At 34.4% G+C, this 24,920-nt stretch overlaps 1 protein-coding gene across 2 annotated transcripts in view; it reads right to left on the bottom strand.

Annotated features, from left to right (window-relative positions):
* The window catches only part of CDH18 (cadherin 18), a 157,730-nt gene that overhangs the window by 41,280 nt on the left and 91,530 nt on the right, over nucleotides 1–24,920 (bottom strand). For both annotated transcript variants that reach the window (XM_059851799.1, XM_059851890.1), the window contains exons 4-6: nucleotides 18,159–18,326; nucleotides 6,378–6,565; nucleotides 2,268–2,521 (exon numbers count right to left, since the gene is read on the bottom strand). In XM_059851799.1, the coding sequence (XP_059707782.1) occupies nucleotides 2,268–2,521; nucleotides 6,378–6,565; nucleotides 18,159–18,326 (610 nt within the window). The remainder of the gene's footprint in view (nucleotides 1–2,267; nucleotides 2,522–6,377; nucleotides 6,566–18,158; nucleotides 18,327–24,920) is intronic.

The raw sequence follows: 24,920 nt of genomic DNA, 5'->3' as shown, positions 1-24,920 counted from the left end.
TCTGTACCCATCTTCCCTGGAGATTGTGGTCTCTGCTTTCTAAAAAAGTTATACTGAATCTTCCTAATTACATTTTTGTAATCACTATTTTCATTTTCAATTAGCTAGGAATTGTGGAGAAAAAAAGAAGAGACATGACCTTGTTTCTTCTGACTGTCTTTCAGACTCACCAGGGTTTCAGACAAACAGTGGAGACATATCCTGCAGCACAAAAGGCCATAAGACACTGCATGAACATATCTGAGAAACACAGCCCCCTCTGAGTGGCTCCTTTGCTCGTCACTCTCGAGTGGAGCATGGGGCGGGCCCTGCCTCCAAGTGGAGCAGCAGCTCAGCCTGTGCAGTCTGTCCCCCTTCCCAGGTCACACCTCTTCCAACCCTTAGTTTCCCAAGCTGTAGACAGATCTTCAAACAATACAAAGCCCTCCTGCACTACATCAGCATTTCTGTGCGAAGTTGAGGTAAGGGAAGGGGGATTGGAGCTGTCCATTCTCAGACCAGCGTTTCTGCTCCCGCAACAGAAAGCTCAAGGAAAACTTGAGGGCACATCAACTCAGCCTGGTGTCTGTTTAGTGTCCCACACAGCAAGATGTTAGTTCACGCCTCGGAGAATCAGCACCTACATAAAAAAGCCCCCACTCTCACAAATTACGTTCACTGTCAGTTCCACCAAGACAGATAAAGTCTGGCTAGAGGGTGAACCTGGTCACAATAAAATGCCAAGGATATCTGAGCTGCCAGTGCCCTTGCCAAACCCCACCAACATGTAACTGAGTGAGAACTGGCTCCCTTCAGATCTTCATGGTTTGGTATGGTATATTAGCACTATATGTTTTTCTCAATTGAGACATAGATATATGGAAGGAACAATTAAAAAATATATGTCCATTGAGGCAAAAACATGATAGACAAAAGTAAGAACAATTTTTTCCTTCAATTATAAGAATAATATGGATACTTTACATTCTGTCTTCAATCCCTTCTTACAAATTCAGGTTTGGGGGGAAAAAAAAAAGCAAATACAACAAGCTCAATATTTGAAAATATTTTTCCTTCTGATCCCTCTCTCTTCAGATTACTGCCTGTTTCACCTAGAAAATCTACTTCTGACCTGCCCAGTCTTTGTACAAACTACTACTACTTCCCTTTTGCCAGATTTATCTCTTTCTAGACAAAACTGTTATGGGCAACAGACAGCTGAATTATGGATCAGCTAATCAAATATGTACTTACCCTTCCTACTCCAAATTTCCACGACAGTAATTGGTCTGCCTCTGTTAATAGCTTCAGAATCATAGTATTAGAGCTACAGGCATTTGGCAGCTATTTTTAGTAAAATTGTATTATGTATGTTACAATTTAGGCACAAATACCATAGTGGAAATTTTTCAAAGGCAATAACTTGCCACTAAGAAATTGCATGTATTGATTCTCTGACACGAAACATTTTGAATCTTAGACTATTATCACAAAAGAACCATAAAAATCTGATGTCTTCATTGCTCTGAAAAGATTGTTTCACCTTACTATGACTATTACACATACCCAGCAGATTTCAACTCAGTCAGGAGACTAAATATTCCTAACTAGCTGAAGAAAAACTTTCCAAGGACATAATAAAATGATTTCTACATAGGCTATATCATTATGCCATGGAAACTAAAAGCATCAAAAACATTTTTGTGGATAGTTTTTGGAAACTTTTTAGATCTACTGCCACCTTTGACACATAAAGTTCATATATTGTTCCACAAAATTCATTATTGCACATGTTTGATTCTTTTGATGCTCTACTGGAGCTGAAGTGTGTTACAAAATATTGGGCTCATCCTCCACCAAAGTTTTGCCAAAAACAGTTCTGTTTGTCTCTAAAAGGAAGATGTATCTAAACCTGCTGCTGTCTTGCATAAGCACCTGGGACAGCTACAATGCAGCAAGTGCGCAAAGGGCCAGAGCAATTTTGACAGACAGGGTGAAAACAGTGATATGATATTTTAAAGATTTACAGTAGGACACCACTGGAAAATGAGTCCTTTGCTCAGACCAGTGATGGGAATTATATATTTGGTGCAAACCAAATAAAAGCTGAAGGTTATGTTACTAAATCTAATCTATACTGACTGATCATGACACCGTTCCTACCTATGTTTCCGTTTATGTACTAAAATAAACCATCTTCCTGCATTCCAGATCTCACTAACCACTAAGCTTCTGAAATTCAATAACATGATTGAATATTTAATCCCCATAATTTGGATTTACTATACCTCACTAAACTGTTTGCAGCATCAGGGTCATGTGCTGTTACTGTGCCAACAGGAGTCCCAATCTTTGCATTTTCGTAAACTTCCATGACATAGGAAGGCATAGTGAAGAGCGGGGGTTCGTCCACATCACCAACGATGACCTTCAACATCGTTACATCTTTGAATGGTCCCAAGTGCGAAAAGCGAAAATCCAGGTGAGTATTTGCTCCTTCTATATTAAGTGTATATGATTTTTTTTTTTCATAGTTGAGTGGCTGTTGGAAGAAAAAAAAATTCTCAGAGACATTCTGACATTCTGTTCTCCAGTTTAGCCTGCTAGCAACTTAACAACATCTTTTCTGTTTAACTTAAACATTTCTTCATGTTACTGGAAAGGGATGATATTCTCTGATATTCTGGCAGCCACTGTCATACCTTGTATGTAGAAGGATATAAATGAAGCAGGATGGTTTCAATTTTTCTCTGCAACAGAATATTGGAAAAGGTGCCAGTTTTGGAAATAGCCCAGGGTTTAGAATGAGCCTCAGATTCTACTTTCATCATAATGTAGTGTTTGGATTTTGTGACTTTTTGGTTTTAATCAGTAAATCCTATGTCCTGAAAAAGTTAGAGACTGATGTATCCTGAATTAAAATAACTTCACATCTTAAATAAAAAAGTGTCATAGACAGCAACAGGGACATTAAAATTCTTTTGGGCATTTCCTTTATCCTCAACTGAATAAAAGCAACTTCTTACAGGAAAACACTCACTCAATGTAAGAGAGCAGATGTAGTCTATTTCCAACAGTTTCAAAACACAGTCATATCATTAAAAGAAGTTGTATATGAGCGGAATTTTTTTTTAGAACCAGAATTTTTATTTGCCTTATGGCATGGCGGAATTCCACTGATACCAGTATCATTCAGTGTGGACATAACAATCTATCTTACAAAAACTCTTCATCCAAGCTTAAAATGGTATTTCCTGTCACCCCCAAGGAGTGGCAAAGTAATACGTTAGACAAAACATACGAGGAACTCACTATATATGGCTTGTCACTGTAAGTGCGCATTTTGTAGATGAAATCTGCAATAAATTTGACTGATGGCGTATAAGAAAAAATTGTTCAGGATTTATATACACTTTATTAATTTGTTTGATTTCTCCTTTGTATACTCAAGGATGATTAACTCATTCTCTGAACTCTAACAGTACAAGGCTAATGTGACCCTCACATTCTCTGTTTCTCTTTCCTGAATGCAAAAACAAAAAGTTCTAAAGACATGGAAATTTACTATAGTCTGGTAAATATATTGCAACTCAAGAAAAAGCAGCTAAGTATGCTACTCAAGTAAATTCATAAAGAAATATACATTTAATAAATTATGGGTTTAATAAACTCAGATGTCCATTAATTTATGTTTTTTTGTTATGAGCAGCCAAGTATTGCCTAGTGATTTTCATTTCTCTGCAGCATGCAAATTCTAAGAATAAACAGGACTGAAACTTTTATCTTTGATGTCGTTTTGGAAAACTCAGTTTATATTGACAATGACTGAATTAACTTGTTCAGGAAGATTAATTTCTCTCAGAATACACATGAGGAATGACACAAACTCTTGTAGTAACACAAACTCTTTCTTTTATCTAGTTCTTTGACCAGACAATAACATTTTTTTAAGGGAAAAATCTATTCAGATAATCAGGAAAAGCTGACATTTTGAATATAGTCAGAGTTGGTTTTTGCTTTCATTTGTTTTTTTTCTTCCTATAAGATCTCAATCATTAGCTGTAGATATAAGGTGAAAGACAGACTTGTCTTGTGTCTCTAAATATGCAAAACATTTCTGTATTTACTTAAAATTATCATTGTCTGAAGATCATTGTCTTTCCCAGAAAGAAAGAAAAACATTTATATTTTAGATGAATTAAAGAGAATTTTTGTTCATGTTTTCTATTTTCCCAATTAATAATATCCTTTTATTACAATTAACAACACAACTTCAGTATGTATTCATTGGCCAAACTGAAAATGCCAAATGTAGCTCAAGTGACCAGTTACAGGGCTAACTGGAAAATCCTGCTCTGCCCTATACTGCAGTTTGAGTTTCTCATATGAAATTCCAAAAAGGAATCTCATATTAGAGTAACTGTAACTCCCAAAAAGAGTTACAGCATTTTATGGGAAATAACTATCTGTTTCTTGAACATTTCCAGTTTCATTTTACAAAATTGAAGAGACATGGGCTGTTAGACACTTTTTCTGGGAAACCTGAATGATACTTGGTGACTTGAAGTCAGGAAAGTTCCATCACACTTTTCTGAAAATCATGACAAAGAGGGAGCATGATGACCATTCTTTTTTTGAAGGATACAGAGAATAATAGCTTTTACTGGGCTATTTTGTTTGGGTTTCATCCAGTTTCTTACTCAAATGAGGAAGTGCATGAAGAAAAGTGGAAATACTTCATGACAGCTGGCAATCAACACTTTGTGGAAGAATCTTTGAGACTGAAGAATGGCTCCACAGCTTTGTCAATAAGAAAGATAATGAAAGTACTGGATGTTTCGGTCAGCCCAGAATGAGACTAAAAAAGATTCTAACACTCCTAGCCTTTGCATACAAGGGGAGGCACTGAAAAGTTTTATTTATCCATCAGAATCTTACATAAGGGAAGCTTTAATATTTTGATGAGAATTTCAGGTCATTAGACACTACAATATATTTAGTTCTGGCTTTTCTGATGTGCCTACTCTAAATTCTTCTGGAGAAGTACTAGAAGATAAATCATTCTATGTTACTGTTATAGAAGGCACTGATATCTGATATACAAAACCAAGACACTTCTGTTCTTAGTTTAGATTATTTATTTTAGGTGGGCTATCAAAAAATTCAACTTGAAACCCAATCTAATTTAAAAGCAATTACAGCAAACAGCATATAATATACTTATTAAACTGCATACAGGATCTGAGTTTAAAAAACAAGGAAAAAGAAAGAAAACAAAGAAAAAAAAAAACAAGATCCCTTTTTTAGTACTGTACAAAGGGATAAGGTATCCAAGGAAATAATGGAGGTATTATACAAAAATTTATGTAACTTTTAAGTGCTGAATTCCTGCTAAACTGGAATTTAACATTACTTTAGCAAAACTTACCTCTTCTTGTCTAGATGTAAAAATGACCTAAAATATTGTCATGTGCATGTAAAAGAACAGGCAACATATGCTCTCATTATATTCTAAGTAGTAGTGAAAATTTTTTTGAAGCTACTTTGGCAAAACCTGTAAGAAATGTTATTTACAGATTTTTATGTCTTTCATTTTGTTGCAAATTCTTCCTTTCTGCTCCATGTTTTGAATATGCATAAATGTTGTGGGTAATGAAAAGTAGCCATGGTGAGGATACAATGCTCACTTTAAAGAAGAAATAACAGAGTATGGTTTCAGCTAAAACCAAGTCATCAGGAAATAAATTCAGTGCTATAAAAGAGACGATATATTTTTATATGGTTGAAAAAGGTGGGTATTACATAACCTTTACAAAAGACCTTTACAAAGTTGAAGCTTTTTAAGATACTGAAAGAGATCTTTTAAATATTTATAAATTATAAAAATAATAATTCCTTGAGTTAGAAATTATTTTTGGTGTCTTAAATACATATATGTCTATTCAAAAGAAAAAAAAATCATGCTATATGATAGTTTTTTCTTTATTATCTTCCTCCACATTTTCTCAGGATTTCATTTACCCAACCATTACTCAAGACCAGAATTCATATTAGCAATTTGGAATATATACTCACTTTTAATATTTAGGGTTTGTGGATACATATAATTTATATCTACAAGACTCAATAACAAACCCACATAAGAACTCTCAACTGACTGGGACAAATATTGGACTACATCCAAATGATAACTCTGCGATAGCTTGCCGAGTAACATTTTAAGTCCTTAGCACAATACTGGGTCATTTAGATAACAACTGGAAAGTAATTCAAAGAATAAGTCCATGAAAACTGATCTACATATTCAGTTCCACAGATAAAATTTCTATGCCAAGATTCAAGCAGGCTGCGGACAAAAGTATAATTTTCACCCAAATTTTACATCTTCTATGGCTTACCTTCTTCAGAGAGAGAATTCCTTCCCTGGTTTCTTTGTCAGTAGATATGGAGAACACCCCAGCGCCATCACCATTTATAATTGTGTACTTCATGTCTGCATTTGAACCAGTGTCTGCATCATTTGCTTTGATTTTGCCAACTGCCGATCCAACTTGAGCCGACTCAGGAACATACAGCTGATAATGTTCTGAGGGGGGAAAAAACCAACATAATAGCTTGGATATTTTCTAGTCAAACTAAATTAGAGCACCATTGTCTACTTGATAGATGTCTGACTCCGGAAGAGTATTTACGTATTTTGTAAAGTGACAAATAAGCCTATGAATTTATTAAGATCCCTGAAAGAATTCAAAACTGGATTGTATTTTACTTGGGATGTCTTCATTCCCTACTCAAAATCCAAAATACCTAATGTAGGATTTTCGTTTTCACAGCTATTGCTGTACATTGCATAATAAAGAAGTTACTACATAAGAGTATTTTTACAACAGTATTTTAACAAATTCTCCATGACCAAAATATATCTATTTCACCAACTTACAATTAAATGCATGTTCAAGTGAGTACTTTTGAATTGAAAAATATGTTGCATTTTTTTCCCAAAATCCAATCATTTTTGCAACATTGCATCAAAATTTTCAAAACATGATTTTTACTAAACAAAAATATAATAAATCTTAATTTTTAGCCTTTGCACAAAAATGCTAACTACCATCCACAGTAAATGAAAATAAACATAATGGATACAAAGAAGTACCACACACTTGTGCCCAGAAAAATTTTTCTTTACTACTCTGGCCTCCTTTCAGTGTTTTTGTAACCTGTTAGATAAATAATTAGTAGGAGTAATATTTTTTAAAGATGATTTTCTTAACTGTCTCTATGCTTTTGTGTGAAATTTTCTAAAAGGTACAAAGTTTTCTGGTGGGCAAGAAGATGCCACATGGAAATAAATGCAGCAAAGAAACATAATGTCATTATGTAAACCTCAATCTCCATCTGTGACTAGGCCAGAAAAACAGCTTAAAGATTTCTCCAATAATGCTACCCTTATAATACAGCAAGGATGATGAAATCTACCAGAACTGAAATGAATAATTCACATCCAATAGAAAGTGTGCACATACCAACAACATACTCATTTCCCATCTAAAAAACCCCAATCCAAATGCCTCCCTAACAGTCTGCAGAGTTTATATCACAGCCCAACGACCAACTTAGTAAAAAGAGAAAAATAACTTCTGTCATTACAGATCTTCTGTAACTCTACCAGGTTCCTTTTACGTTCTTTGAAGGCATTCTGTGGCAGTCAGTGCAATAGTGCAAAACTGAGTGGCAGGACAGTGGATCAGCACATTTGAAAAGGGACATATAAAAGTTTGCATATTGTTATGGTTTTCTGGGTTGAAGCCAGGTAGCATGACTGCAGAGGGGCCCTTGTTAAGCATGTAGAAAAAGAAAGGCAAAATCTAAATTGAATTCAGAGATTAAATCTGAGGTGTGGCAGAAACCCACTACTGGTTAAATGGATTGAAGAAGTTATCAACCTACAGAAGCTGCAATTGGAAAGGGAATAGATATCATCATTAAAATATAATTGCCTTTATAGCCACCTGCTAGAAAACTGAAGATTAATTAAAAATTTATATAATTTCTTGCAAAACAGTTCCTAAACCTGTTTGTTGTATTGAATTATTTTTTCCATACTAGCCCATAGTGCAGAACTAGTGGTGTGATAAGGATGGATAAGTGGACTAATCTTTGTTCATCTAAAGGAAAAGAGATTTCATGAAGAAAAAAAAATTAGTTATTATTGATATTGAAATCTTAAAGAAAATAAGAAATTTCCAGCAGAACAAGAGAAAAATTAGAACTTAACATGTAAAAATTAAAAATACCAACACTGTAACAGGACAATTACCTCATTCAATTAAAATTCATAGTTAATACTTTGATGCAATTCTTTGATATGCATGTGAAAGCCACCTACACAAATTTCCAAATAAATGTCCTGCAAAATTCTGTGCTTACAGATGATGTCAACTGACACTTTTGTATTGCTGGTTGCTTTATTTCATACATAAAATTATTATAATGGGATGAGATCAATTTCAAAATTTACTTAGTGTTAAAATAAATGCAAAATATGGGGTTTTTACACTTCTGCTCTTCAAAAAAGGAAAAGGTTAAGGCCATTAAGAATACATTATATAATCAAGCCACATCAGGAACTGGACACTATAATTCACATGATCAAGTGAACTAATTGGAGACTTTCAAATAGTTGAGGTTGTTCAAATATATTTATCTACATGACACTATGCTCTGCTTTGTAATCACAACACGAGTGTTAGCCATCTGTTCCAGAAAATTGTTTTACTGATACCTTCTTCAAAGACTCTGAAAACAAATATTTGAAATGCCTCATGAATTATGTTAGTTTTTGTAGAACTGAAATGTTAAAAAAATTTAGGTAGAATTAAAAGAAAGCTGTTGAAAAAATAAAAAACTCTTAGGTCAGAAATGTCTCCCAACAAGTATTTAACCTTTATAGACACAGGCTGACAATATCTCATACAGACATGGGCCAAATGGATAAGTGCAAAAAATACTATCTAAAAAAAACCAAACATGCAAGAAGATAAAATTAAGCAACATGAAGGTTAAACCATATTATAGACATTTTTTTTAGGCTAGTGGTGAACCTGGAAATGTTAAACACTAAAAAGTTGTAAGCTATTGCTAGCAAGAGGAACTGACAAAAGGCTCAATCAAGCACTGGAACAGACTTCCCAGAGAACAGGTCACAGCACCAAGCTTGTCTGAGTCCAAGATGGATTTGGACAATGCTTTCAGGTACACCCTGTGACTCCTTGGGTGCTCTCCATTGGGACTCATATGTGCCCTTTTAAACTCAGCATAATCTGTGATTCTGATTCTATGAATGCTTCCTTGGGCATTGGATAAAGAAAGTTTGATAGGACACTGTAGAATATGGAATGTGCATACTGTGAATTTACAGTTCTGAATTGCAAACTACGAGTCTGTCTCAACCCTCTAAAACAATCAGTTGGGAAGATAGGAGCCCTGAGGATCAGGTATGATCCTCTAAACTTTTCCACCAAATCTGACCATGTTGAACAGATTGTTCTAATTCTTCCAGCATTGCAGACTTCCAGGAGCTATTGTGAAGCAGAAACCTTTTGGGGATGGTCTAATTTTTCTGGAGGAGCTGGCCTGTTTCTTACAGACCAAGAATCTTGGCTGATTCAGTTCTCAGCTTTTATCACATTCACTCACATGTCTTCTCTTTGCTCATGATATGAGGAATTTAATACTCTTTTCCAGGTAATGTACTGTATAGGATACCACTTTGCAGAACTTTAATCTGTGCTAATTGAAACATTTTCCAAATTCAAGTATATGATCTTCATCTTTCAATAAACTTTATGGCTTATCTGTCATTATACTACAGAAATAATTTATTTATCTTTAGAACAGTATACTTTAATTTCAATTAGCCTACAGGCAACCTCCAATGCTGTATCTTACTCTCTGAAGAGAGTTCTCTCAGTCTGAAACTCTCAAAAAACAAGTGTAACAGTATTTAATGAAAATCAATTAGCATAATATTGAAATTATTGTATTTAATAATCTATTATATTCTGTTGATAATTTTGATTTATAGGTTACAATGTCTTCCTGAACAGTAGACATTACCATATTTAACACTGGGAGGGAGAAAAGACAATACAGAGCACCACCTTGGGAAAAAAATGTTTATCACACTGGAGGGCAGGGCTGCTTCCCAGAGGGACCTGAACACGCTGGAGAAATGTGCTAAAACAAACCTCATGACATTCAGAAATGGCACCAGGGGAGGAATGATGCCATCCATCAGTACATGCTGGGACCAGCCAGCTGTAAAGCAGTTTTGCAGAAAGGGACCTAAACCGGACCTTTCAAGGCTTTACTAGACAAGACTCTAAGTGATGTGATCTAACTGAACCTGCTTTAAGCTGGGCTTTGGGTAGGATTATTTTTTCAAGTCTCGCATGAACCTGTGATCCTGTCATTTACAAAGGTATGCCTCATGTTTCGCTGCCTGCCATCTTTGATAAAACTAAAGCAGAGCTTCAGCTGTGGACTGTGCTCAATCTTCCTTGGTAGCTATCTTTGAGAAAGCTATTCCTCATTCACAGAGCAGCTTGTTTTCATTGCATGTAATAGATTATTCTGGATTTCTCTTTAATGACTGCAGTCTTTTTAGAAGCCTAAAAAGACTGCAGTCATTTCTCACAGTATGTCTTGGACATATGTCACATGTTCCTTTACTATGTTTATTTTTAATGCAATAAATCCAGTTTTAATCCATCATCACTATAAGTACAGAAACTCTTATGATTGCAGAAGTTCAGTCAATTTTATATCTACTAATTTTGATCTGAATATTCTTTTTGATGACAACATCTCTTTCATAAAACTAAACTTAGAAATTTTCAAGAGGTAAGTTTGACTTACTCTTCTTCCCTGCCAAAAACCCCCATGCTATTGCACTTTCTAAATGTATTTTAATTATAAGTTATGTTACTTTTTATTTGCAAATATGACAATAAAAAAAATACAAAACTCAAACCCTTCAAAATTTTGCTTGCCTTGAAAATCTGAAGAACATAGAAACCTTTGGTCAATTTAGGCAAAAAAACCCAAATGTTCTTATTTGATGCAAGAGTCTCTTTTGGCTCAAACAAGATTTGAACATCTCAATGGTACTGCTTTTCTACATCTCAGTGTAAAACAGGAGTTATGATTGCGATAAAGATTTTAGTCAGTGATGAGTTTATATTCCATGACACTTTGCCTTTAGAGACAATAACTCAAAGTTCTTGAAAACTTTCTGACCTCAGAATACTGAATTTTTGATCTTGGAGAACGAAAATATTCTGTCTTCTTGTAAAAATTGTGATGTTGATGCTGCTCATAGATAAAAGCATAAAGAGAACTGAATTTCTCCTGGATTTTCAAATTTACTACTTGCCTGTGGGTATTGAATCCCCAAATATATATTTTCTATGCAAATTACATGGGAAAAGTAACATATGCATTCCATAATAATCACTAATGAGGAACTTAATTGTTGAGTGTCATCTGTGGCAGTCTCTAGAGGCTGTGCTCTGTTCAGCATATTTTATGCTATTTAAAGGGGAGCCACGGCTGCATCAGGAAGCTTGGGTAAAGCAGAGAGCATTAGCAATACCTGTTAAAGGGTTAAACTCAATTTGGACTGTGTTTGTTTTGTTGATTGTATGTTTGCTTTTTCCTGGCACTAGTACAGCTAGGATTGTGATCACACTGGGGTTTAACATGGTAAAGGACATGAAAATTAAGGCTTTCCAAAAAACACTCCTCAAAATGGAGTGGTCCTGCTCCCAATTCTCTACTCTGAGAGAAAAACAAACAACATTCCCTCATTCCCAAAACCACTACAGTCTTATTCAGAAACCCTTAGAAAAACAAACAAACAAACCAACAAAAACCTGTGCATTTTTTTTTTCTGTCTAGAGTGTTTTGAAATTATTTTGATATGTATGATATATGTAATTCCTAATGGATCTGGTACACAAAAATCCTTATAGACAATACTCTATAAAATTAAATAACACTCGATGGTACTGCTATGAGTAGTGCTGATGAACTTAGGTGGTGCTAAAACTTAGTATGTAGATCACATATTTATTACAAGTACTAAATGTGACTTTGACATACAGATATTTTTCCCCCATCAAACTTCCTGTAATATTTGAATTCCATAAACAATTCTGTCACCAAACATTATTGTCATGAATTTTCATTAAAGGAGACTTTTACTATGATATATTCAATACTCTTGAAAAGAATTATATTTAGTTAAATAAATGTTAAAGTAAAAACTGATTATGGAAATCACACTTATTCTGCTCAGGAAAGAGAACATAATGAGATTTCCATTAAATAACTCACGTCAGATTTCAGTGAAATACAAAAAAAAATTGTAGCTTTAACTTCAAATATTGTGCAAGTATCAGAGCATACCATTCTTCTCACAAAAACAAAAACAAAAAAAAAAAAAAAAAGGAAGAAGACAACTAAAGAAATCACTTTAGACAACATTTTCCAGTCTATGGAAGCATACACTCAAAGGTACATACACTTTTATTTCATATGTCTTAAATCTCCTTTGAACTTAATGAACACATCTCAAGTAATGTGTTTCTCATATGTCCAAGGCATCCCATAGATGAATCATTGCTTCTAGCACATTACAGAGATGCAGTATCTCTCTTACAAAGAGAGAAATTTTAGAAAATCACTCAGCAAGTCTTGGCTCTTTTACTACTCCCTAAAACAGCTTTTTGTTGTTGCGCAGCAGCCTTGCTAAGCAGGTGATTTTAAATATTTCTAGAAAATCGAGTTCAAACATACTTCTCTGTTTAAAATTAACATCTTCACCAGGTAATATAGGCACACAATAGCAGCTTTCCCCTGTTACCTTTGCTCCTGGCTGTCACAGTCAGGAGGAAGTTTCTGAAAACTGACAGCAATAGAAACCTGATACCTGCCCCTCATTCTGTTTCTGAGGTAACACTTTAGCCAAAAAAAAAAAAGTCAGGGGCCTTTTGATATTTCTCTGTAAAGTCAGAAAATCAGTATACTGAACACCAACTGTACACACAAAGGAAGTGTCACTCACTAGGCATCCACTTTGAAACTGGAGTGCTGACTTTGAAACCTCAACTTATTCAACATATATCTACCTTTAAGAAGATGTGAGAAGAAAAATACTTTTCAACACCACAGTTATGTTGTGAAACTATTACATCAAAATGCAATAGTCACACAGATGAGAGGTGATGAGCATGAAATAAGGAAAATATATTAGTCTAATTATAATGAAAAAAATCTTAATAAATAAGCAATGTTTAAAAGTAGAATAATTTCTGGACTGAAATGCTTCCTAATACTCACTGGATACTGGAACATTGCTGGATTCATCCACATATAGAATCATAGACTCAAAGAATGGCTTGAGTTGGAAGGCAGCTTAAAGACAATCTGGTTTTAACCCCTCTACAATGGACAAGGACACCTTTCACTAGAGCAGTGTGCTCAGAGCCCCATCCAAGCTGGCCTTGAACATTTCCAGGTATGGGGCATCCAAAGCTTTTCTGGGCAACCTGATCCAGTGCCTTCTGATACCTAAACTTACTCTTTTTCCCTTTTAAAAATGTCCCTCTTTCTCATATCATTACTATCATTACCTGCCTATGCAAAAAGTTGTTTTCCATCATTTTTATAAGTCCTTTCTATGTACTGAAGGGCTGCAATGAGGTCTCTCTAGAGCCTTCTCTTTTCCAGGTTGACAACCTGAGCTCTTTCAGATTGTCTTCATCCAGTCCTCTCTTCACCTTCACGGCCCTCCTCTGGACCCACTCGAGCAGGTCCACATCATTCCTGTGCTGAGGACTTCAGACCTGGACACAGCACTCCAAGTGGGGCTTCACAAGGGCAGAGTAGAGGGGGACAATCACCTCCCTTGACCGGCTGGGTGCAGGTCTTTTGATGTAGCCCAGGATGCAGCTGGCTTTCTGGGCTGCAAGTGCACATTGACTTTTCATGTCCAATTTTGCATCCACTGGAACCTCCAGGTCATTCCCCTCAGGGGTGCTCTTGCTGAGTGCTTCTACTCAGTTTTCATGCCCACAATTGCCCTGACTCAGGCGCAGACCTTGCACTTGGACTTCTTGAGCTGCATTAGTTCATATGGTCCCACTTCTCAAGCCCATAAATGGCACAATGAACAGGATCTAGATTCTACTAGATGTGCAGCAAATCTAATTTAAGAGGGTACAGATGATCAGATGTCAGCAATCTTACGAGAAACCGGTTATCGTGTCCTTTTTTTATTTAATATCTGAGTTCCCAAGGACACAAAACTTTTGCAATCCTTTAAACTCAATATTCTCCAGTAATTTTTAACCCTTGCCCAATATCAGGCAAATCTAGCAGAAGGACAGAATCATTATGATTCTATAAGCCCCTTAGCAGCTACTGGGTGAAAAAAAGAAGACCTGCTAAAAACCAATCAGAGTTAATTTTGCTTTCCTCATCACATTTGGTGGGAGCCAAGTGGTAAAAGAGAAGGCAGATAGCCCTGTACTAGTCACCAGGTAGGACAGGACAGGCTGCTGCACATGGCAGCGAGGAGTGAGAGGGTGCTGACTTTTTATGACTGGAGATCACAACAGTTTTCGTGACAGGAAATCATGAGAACTGGATGTGCAACATGGAAATGGGGATTTAGAAAGGACCACATTGGAGTATGAATTTCAAAAGAAAATGAGTAGCAGATACTTTAACACTTAGTTAGCTAATGAGTTTTATTAACAAGGACAGATAGTAGATACCTTGCTAGGACTGAACAGAGTTAATATCTCCTAGGATGTGAGTTTACTTTTACAGAGCTAACAGGAGCATCTTCATTTCACATTCCTATTTAAACGTGGCTCTTCACGTTTCATACAATGATATTGTAAAACTAATCATGCATATACATGATTTCACGTTATGTTTACTATTGCCATGAAACTATCAAGCTTCAAAAATCAAGCTTTATAAAAATTGTTTTAAGTCATGAGTTGTATTTAAATTCTGCTTTATCCTAAGGAACTGACCTATTTGTATCAAAACCCAAAATCTACAAATTAGAGTCTAGACCCAGCAACAATAGATCTTCTGCACACTGGCCAGAATGTAATCATTAGCACTTGACGTACAAAACATGACAATAGAAGCCTCTGCCTAGTGTGATGGTCTTGATGCTATCAGAATCTCTTCATACTGAACAAAACACAAATAATTTATTCATCTTAAGCGACACCAGAGAGAATTAATGAAAGAAAAGTATACAGAATATTTTAATGTAGCTCAAGGCTGATAACAGTGCCATTAGAAGACAGAATATCTTCTATCAAATTATGAAATAAATTTATGGCTATGAAATTAGGGCCCTCACTCATCAACCACATGGATCCATCAGTGGTGAAACTAACAAAAATTGAGAGATGCAAAAATCTTCCCATGCAGAGCACTGTCTATCAGCTTACATTTAACAGATAGTTCATTTTTTATTTGTCTCTCAAAAGAAAAGAAATTTATGATGATGTAGGAAAATTAAGTCAGTATTATGCAAGAGGCACAGGATGTAATAGGTAAGCAAAAAAATTTGTGAAGATTCAGGCTATTCTCCTGCTGAATTCACAACCCCCTTCCTACTTTTGAGACATACTACTGTTTTGCAATCAGAAGTTTTCAGCTGTTTCCTATACCAGAAATCAGACTGATAAAATTATCCAGTCCTGTTTCATATTATTCCTCCAAGATTTTCTTCATAAACTGGAAAACTGTTGCTCTTTTGTTAGGACTTTCTTTGAAAGAAAGTCAGGTCTTTTAGAATGAATACAGAAAAAAACACAATAAACCCTTTCAAGCAGATATATTTACAACATTTATTTCTGAGTTTTAATTAGGGATTTAAGGTGTTTCTTTAAGGGCAAAATTCCTGCATATCTTACTGCATTTTGCATGTCTAATGAACACTGATTTACTAAAGCCAGAAAGGTATATCTTTTAAATATATACAGCAAAGTGTATTTATAAATAAAACAAATAATAACAGCATCAATCAGATGTACTTCTCAGCACGTTCTCAAGTAAGGTACTCATACAGTTAGAAGTAGATTCAAAACTCACAAGCATGTAACGGAGAAAAGGAAACTAACCAAAAGAAAGTCTGTGGTTTAGCTGAGGCTCAGCCTGTCCCAAGGGTTATACACTCGATATAGGCAGTTTTGGTTAGCACTTCCCTTGAATTCAATTCTGAATGTGACAAGCCTCAGTAAGTCTCATTTAGCATTCCGTCTAATAAGGAAATTGAAGAGAAATTTAACTGAAAATCATGGCACACAAAGGAAACAGAGGAAAAATAAACAAAGTTATTTCTTTTAGGGTAAGACTCGTGTATAGTTCATGATGGTAAAATGGCCTTTTCAAGATCAACTGCATTTTCATTCTTTATTATTAACATGTAGCTACTGCTCATTTGCAGGGGTGTTCTTGAAAAGGAGTAAAGAAATAATGTCACTCATAATTGTGTATAGGAATCTTCTGTAGGGAAAGAAAGCAATGTTTGTATTCTACAAGACTTGTTTTAGAAATAATATTTTATGTTAAAAAGAGTAAATATTAAAATACAATTTTATTCTGCCTTAATAAGTTTTCTATAAATGTGAAATATTTTGTCATATTAGAATCTTTTAGAACGTACAAATTGTAACATGAACATTTTATATTTCTTTGATTTCTGAAAAAATATTAATACAGATAAATAGATATGGCAATGTACATTTCTGCCTGCCAATCAGTTTGCCATCTAATCCCTTCCATTCAAAATAAAAGAGGCCAGTTCTTGAAACCATATAGATAGGAATCCATTTCTGCATCCATTGAGTTAGCAGAAAACTTAGGACATTCTTTTTAATTTAGCTCTTATTCAGAGATAAGCCTTACCTTTTGCTTTTCCAATAGTTAGGAAGTATTAAATATAATGATGGATGCAATGAAGAATTTGTGGAACATAAAATCAAAAATATTTTACTTAAGGGTATATTTCAAAAGCTTTCTGTTTTCAAGTCTTTGTGAGGCACAGAGAAGATATTCATTTCTGCAACACTCCTAATGAGCCTACTTGCTGTTTTGCCAGATTTTATACAATGTGTATTACCAGGGAGCTCTGTTTTTCCTTGGAGCCTTGTGATCTCTACTATTATTTATAAATCTTTTAATTCAAACACCTTAAGGCATTTCCTGGTGGATGTACCTTGACCTACCAGCCCATTATGTTCTACAATAGCTCATGCAATGTCTGAGACCAGATTACAACATTCTTGTTGGCCTTGAGCCAATGTGTAGAGAAAATGCATTTATGTTCCAGAAAATTTTTAAATAAACTATCGACTGAATTCAGAATTCCCACAAGATTCCAGCTACTGTGTCAGATCAATGGGTACCCAATGAGCTGGATAGAAATTAACGTCCTATGAGTGGTCACATTAAGATATTCTATTCTGGTATTTACTCTTCATATATTCATGTGATAATATTGTTTGAAATCAATATCAGCAATTCATTTAATTATGATAAAGTCAGGCTCCACTATTGCTCAACAATAATGAGAAACATAGATTTTCATGATCTGAAATGTAATAATTTATCTTAAAAGTTTGGTATAGAGAAAGTAGAAGAAAAAAAAATGATAGATACATATGGAAGCAGCCAAAGGCATGTTGGGTTAAATATTTTAATGAATTGCCTTTTGCTGTTTTCTACCACAGGAACATCATAATTCCCTCATGGGATCAAAATCACACAATTATTGAAATATGCCTTTAACAAGGGCTGGAGAAAAAACCACATATGAAAACAGCATACCTTTGTAAGCCATCTCAATATTATTCAGTGGTTAGACTGAAAGAAATCTTTATTAGTTTCAGTATTTTAGCTATGACATCTCTGTGGTTTATCTGGAAATGCTGGAAAATTAAAAAGTATTGGTGAATCTAAATGCTTTCCAAGCTACCTTTTCCCCATGAACTTCACTACTAACTGGATTACACTAATAGCGCCTTACTTCACTGAAAATCAATGTGATTTTCAAATCAGTTATATGTTGAAATTGTACATACTCTGAGGAAACCTGGGTGGATTGTCGTTGACATCTGTGAGTGTGATATTTACAGTTGTGGACCCTGACAGCCCTCCGACCTGCCCAGCCATATCTTTGGCTTGAATGACAACGGAATAATGCTCTCTGGCTTCCCTGTCCATATTGTGCAAGGCAGTCCTGATGACTCCTGTGAGGGAAAGAAAACAAACAAACAAACAAAAGATCAGTTCTGGCTAGTTCTGTTCAAGCAAGAGCAAAGTCTGGGCATAACCTTTCTTTAAAGGAAAGGTGGAGCTAAGTGGTTTTCAGTTTATGTCATATATATTTATATATATATATATATACATACATACATAAAACACAACTCCAGATGCAGCTAGACAATAAACCTACTGGATAATATGAAGAAATTGAAACAATATTTATTAAATAAATTTTTACATTATTCAATAATTAATACAACTTATACCATTCCTGACCCAAAGTTACATTGACAAAATAACAGTGTTTTCTCATATAATTTTCCAAATAGATACTTAATAGAAAAACTAATGAACTGAAACCCTTACCCCAAGGAATAAGACGCAAAGTGTTTTTTAATAAAAGGTAATTTCTTAATTAATATAACACATAGCTCTTAAAACTACCCAAAAGCTAGATTTTCCTATTTAACAAATCTCTAAAAAAGTATTTTTGGTTTTGATACATGTCATTCATATAGATTTTTGTTTATGTTTGAATTAATTAATAATTGTAAAGTCAAAGATAATATTTTTTATTGTTGTTACTATCTTAGAGGGAGAAAACCAAAATTGAATTATCCCAAAATTGTATTATTTTTTATCCATTATCATGAGAATTGTGTTTCACATTTAGTTACTTATACATGTAGAAGCAAAGATTAAAATAAAAATAGGGAGAGACAACATGATGGGCTCAGCTTCAGTTAGGAGACATTTTCCACCTATGATGATACCTGTAAATTAAACCTGGCTAATTTCTTTGATCATAGACTGACAGAAAATCATGGAATTCAGTAAAGAGAAATGTCAAGTGCAGTGGCAGGGAGCAATTACATTCTGTAGACCAACCAGCTGGGAAGGAGCTTTTCAGAAAAGAATCTGGTGTGGTTCTCAGGCTGAGCATGAGTCAGCGTTGTGTCCTTGCAGCAAACAAGGCCAGCATCTTCCCAGGCTGCATCAAGAAATGCATTGCCAGCCAGTTGAGAGAGGGGATCCTTCCCCTCTGTTCATCAATCTGGAGTGCTAGGGGCAGTTCTGAGCACACCAGTACATAAAAGATATTATTAGACTGGAGTAGAGTTACATAGAAATAAATAAAGAAATATGTAAAATGCCCAATTTATTAGCATTACATTTCTAAAGAGCTAAAATTTTAGCATAACTTCTATTGGACTCTGAAAGTGAGCTCTTGCTACCAATAAGTAAATAGCATAACACCATCAGATATTGCTTCTGGGTAAATTTTAATCACATAATAATTATTAATGCGAAGAATCTTAAGAAATAGAGCCTTACTCTTCAGGAGAACTTTATGTACAGCACAATTCTCAAGCTTTCTTGACTCCCACAGTTTCAGATCATGTAAAAAAGTATTTTCCAGAGCATTATCTTTCTTGTATTTTAAAATTACTTTCTTTGGATTTCTTCAATAAAACGATTTAACCATTACTACATACAAAGTGGAAAGTTTCATGTAGCTTATACCATTGCTTCCATTCATTTCTGAAAGCAAATCACACAAAAACAAGGAGATCTGTGCACAAAGAATGTTTTTTAAGCATCCACAAAGTTTTAGAATTATTTTAACACAGTTTTGTACTGTAAGATACTTTCCATCAAAAGTGTAGATTGAGACAAACTGGCTAAAAATAGTATACAAGTCTGGTTTAGTTCATCAGTGCTTTTTTCCTCAAAATGATACCGTTTGAAACAGACATTTTTTTCAGAAATTGCAACATGATATATTGAAAATAACCACAACTTATACACACTATAAATTTAGAAAAGGAAATTTAAAGAGCCATTTAGATAAAAGGAACTGCTATAATTTAAATATGCATTTTTATAAAAATAAATATGCCTAAAGAAATCTGGTACTACTTTTCTGAAAATATATTTTACTGATAAATAGGAATATGGGAATGTTCTAGAACTGAGAATGTCCTGCATTGATTTTTCAAATGAATTGCTTTATTTTTTTTACATTGAAACTAAATGTATCATGCTTATGTATATGCATATGCATGTAAGAAATATAGGATTTTTTAAAAGAACCTTCCATTTCAACTTGTAACAGACCAAATGTAACATAGTAAAACATGCCTTCTACACTATTCTCCCTAGTATTAGCCACTTGCATTTTTAAATTAATTTAAACAAACAGAAATTCCCCTGATTTATGGTTACTTTCCTTTGTTTTCTTCAAGGGGTATGACACTTAATCAAGGCTTGTAGGTAGTTAATAAGGATTTGTGGATGACTAATCATGACTAATCATTTCATCTCTCTCACTTGCAGCAGGTTCCTCTTCTCTGAAAACTGAGACGATGAAACTGGGCGGGCTCTTAGTTTCAAAACCTTGCATGCAAAATTTAGAAAAAGAAAATTAGATTTAAAGTTTTGATGGGCTGAAGGCAGGGGATGAGAGAAGATTTAGCTTCCTCTTCTTCCTGGGTCTCAGATCCATTTATACATCCTGAATTCATATCACTATGAGGTACTAACTACTGTGAGGACTCTAATGCTCTGTCCTTGTCCCTCACAGCTCCACCAGCTTGGCAGCACAGCCCTAAAGTCATGCATCATCTCAAGTTTCACTATTGATCTCAAAATGTGTAAGGAGAACGTAGTTGCCTTTTTCCCTAAGATAAAATTGAATGATCTGGCAGTTTCTTTTAAAGCAGGAATTGCTCCTGAGTATCTCCTGTGTGCTTGGCAGGGGTTGGTGTACATCCCACAAGAAGACAGGAAGTTAATCTTAAGGAAGACATTTTCCTGACTGAAACATTTACCAAAAAAAGAAAAAAAAAAAACTGAAAAAGAAAGCTGTCACAGGTTTTTTAAATTTGAACACAGCCCTAATTTTGCCTCATACATTTTAGGCAGCACTGTGACCCTGTTAACCAAGTACTTCTCAGCTATGCCTTCAGTATTTATCCATCTATGATAGGAAAGGAAAACAAGAAAATTAAAGAAAACCCAAGATGTAGACATCATTACAGGTACACCCATACTATTCTGGTATTAAGTAAAGAATTTCTACAGAAGTTTGACTGCTATGTCAAAAATCAAATACAACATATGGAAGGGTAAATCTATTGGAATGGAGCTGAGAAGAACACACAGGTTTGGACTTCTGCCCTCACAAATACTCACACCTATTTCCATCTTAAAGTTATGAGAGATGTTTTTTTTTCCCACATGGAAGGCTCTCCCAAGAAAACACATTTTCTTCTAACTTCTTTTATAAGTTTATTCACCTCTAAAGCACACCAGTTCTGCTAGGGTTTTTAAATTTTATTATTTCTTTTGTTTGTCAGTGGCAATTTCAGTAGTTTTGAGAAAGCACATTTTCCAATTTGAATTTATCTTTCTTGGCCATGTATGATGAGAGCCCTACTTACTTTCCAATTAAGATTTTAATACCGTCTTTTTTCACTGCAACATTTTTATTTTTTATATGGAACACTTTACATTTATGATTGATCTTTAATTGACTAATAAACCCATGGCATTTTTCCCCAGTGACATTTCCAAATGAATGAGACCAAAATTACTGTAGAACCATAGAACCTCTTAATGTGAGTAGGACCAATAAGGATCAAGTCCTACCCCCTGTTACTCACAGGACTAACTAAAATGAAACAGTATGTCTTATAAGTACTTTTACAATCTAATGCTATTAAATTTGGTTATACTTTCTTGCTCTTGTCCATAACCACATTAGCCTCCTTTTCAGTACTGACAGTTCTTCACAACCTTTTGCAGTTAAGAAATTTTTTCATTATGGTCCTGTATTTATTCTCAAAGTATCAGATAAAACTGAGAAAAAAGAACTCTGAGATGAAATATTGATATATCTACTATTGTGGATAACTCCTTTTCTTTCCTTTTCCCCAACACCACTGGATTTGAGAAAGCCCTGAAAATAACTTCATTTTTGGCAAGTTTTACTTCCCTCTCAGGCTTTCTGAATTCATTCTTATTACTGAATTGCAGTCAATACCTTTTCTTTTATACCAAATTTTCTTAAAATACTTATATCCTCTTCAGCATCTGACAATGTGCTATGTTGTCTTTTTTAGCATTCTGTAAAGAATCATTTAACTTGCATAAAAGAAAAGCAACAACAGAAGGATCCACTGTAACTAAGAATGCAAAAATCAAGATTTTTCTAATTCAAGTGCAGACGATTACTAAGAAAATATCTGCCACAGCCAGGTGCATAGCTATGCATTTACTGAAGTATTTTACTATGTACTTACCTATTAGTCTGGTACACTTGAAAGAATTTATCCTATTACTTCTATAAAATAAGAACTCATTTACATTCTGTAACCACCTCAGAATTTTTTAGTCATCTTTATTTTACAGCCTACTCCTGCATGATGTCTGAATTGCCCCAGATAAAACATGGTCTATTTTAATATTTTGATTTCAGAGGTTTTCTCTCTAGTGGGAAAAACAAAAAGAAAACAGTCACATCACTCTGCTTTAATGGCAAACTATTTTGTCATGGGGAAGTAAGTATTTTTTTGATTGGAAAATTTTCATTCTGTGGTTGAAAGCTGAGTTTGGTCACTAGAGATTTGATGAAGAGCCAGTAGGTCACATTTGATCCCCCATTTTCTAGTTTCTTATATATCTGTCTTGCCATGATCATAGACAATTATGATTCAAATGCAATTCTAAATATCTATTTAATAGCCAACTAAATGTGGGAGTTTACAATTTACTGAGTGATTTGAAGTATTGCAGATGGTAATTTCATTAATATTATTCTTTCTTTTGGAATAAAAGCACTATTTTTATCACTGCTTTTTCTAGGGTATGAATTTAGCCTATTTTATTGTAACTTAATATTCTGAACATCTTGTATTTATTAAAACACATTTCAAATTCTAATCTTATTCTACCCCAAAAGAGAAACACATTTTTTTACCATTTTAAGACAGATACTTAAAAAGTCAGAAAATACTTTTTTTTCCCTTAAAATTTCAAAATAAAATTAAAATTTAGAACTCTCAATAGACATTGACTTGAATTTGTGATTTACTTCAAAATGCAACTGTAAACAGAAATCTGCAATATAAAGCTTATGGTCCAACTCCACATTCTGAATTCTTCTATAGAAAAGATGTTTTTTAATCTAGCCCTTTGACTCAGATCTGCTTTATATAACTAACACTTTGTTCCTTTAAGGAAACATACCTACACACTTCATGGATGAAAGTCACAGCACTGTAGAAATGACAATTAGTGATCAATTTTCTTCTCTGGTCATGACTACAGTACTGAAAGACAGTATATCCTTCCTTAAAGAAAATTAACTTTGAAATGAAACACATGAATCCAACAATTAAGGACAAATGTTAAAAAAAAAAACACTGAAAAAAAAGAATATTTTAAAAGGAGAATAGTAAATATTTTAAACAAATAGGCTATAATAGCATTCATTTGCTATTAAAAGAAGGGGTGGATTGACCAGACTGACTGTACTACAATGAATACCCCCAGAAGAAAAATCTTTTAAAATAACTCTTAGTAGAGATAACCTTCTCTAAAATCTTTGTGAATAACAGACAGAAACTAAAAAGTGAAAAAAAATTTTTTGCTGATACCTCCTAAATTAAGGAATCTGAAGAAATTGTCTCTGAGTGAGAAATACACCAATTTATGTGGCAATTGCATGGATACCAAATGTAATCACACCACCTCTCAGTTTTCATAATGGAACAATCACATTATTTAAATTAAAATTTTGCTGCCAAGACACCTCCAGAAAGAAGACAATCAACCCCAATGTGCAATATGCAAGTGCTGTAATCAAATGGATCTTTTATAGAAATAGTCATCCAAAATTTTTGCCAATGGTTGTCTTTTGTTTATTTTTGATACACACAGAAAGAAGTTGAATAGAATTGGTCTTGCACTGATCCCTGTAAAGCCCTGGAGGAATCTCTTCCTTTCATGACAATTCTGTCTTGGTGATAACTTTTTTCCTATCTCCCAGGAAGCCAGTTCATAGCCATTTAATATGTGCCTTGTCGCTACTACTAATTGCTGTCTATCATTGCTAACTAGAATTGCGTGTGACATGGCAATTATCTTTTTGATATAACCTGGCTTTTCACAAAACAAAGAAATCAGATTTCTTTAGCATGGCCTATTTTCCAGAAAAACACATGGAAAGATATTATTGCTATTCCAATCTTTATAATTGGCTAAATTCTTTCTAGCCTCTCCTTTTTTCTTTTTTACTCTTTACCTAAATTTGCCAGCCTCATATTGCAAATTGGTTTTGCTTGGCCTTTCAGAAAACTGGCACACATTTAAATTCTGCAAACTTATCTTCTTTGGGAGAATCTAATACCCTATCTAGATCTGGAACTGAAAAACAATTATAGTTCCCCCATTAATCTAATTCTGTTCCTAAAAGAGTCAACAATTCAGGGTGAAGAAAAGTGGAAGTTCTGCTGTTTTTTTTTTCATGTGCAGATTCTTAAAAGACATTAAAAAAGTATATAATTCCTCAGAAA

The sequence above is a fragment of the Haemorhous mexicanus genome, chromosome 1 (genome assembly GCF_027477595.1).
Source record: "Haemorhous mexicanus isolate bHaeMex1 chromosome 1, bHaeMex1.pri, whole genome shotgun sequence".
Taxonomy (NCBI): domain Eukaryota; kingdom Metazoa; phylum Chordata; class Aves; order Passeriformes; family Fringillidae; genus Haemorhous; species Haemorhous mexicanus.
The sequence above is the reverse complement of the archived record's forward strand: the minus strand, read 5'-3'. Positions and strand labels throughout refer to the sequence as shown.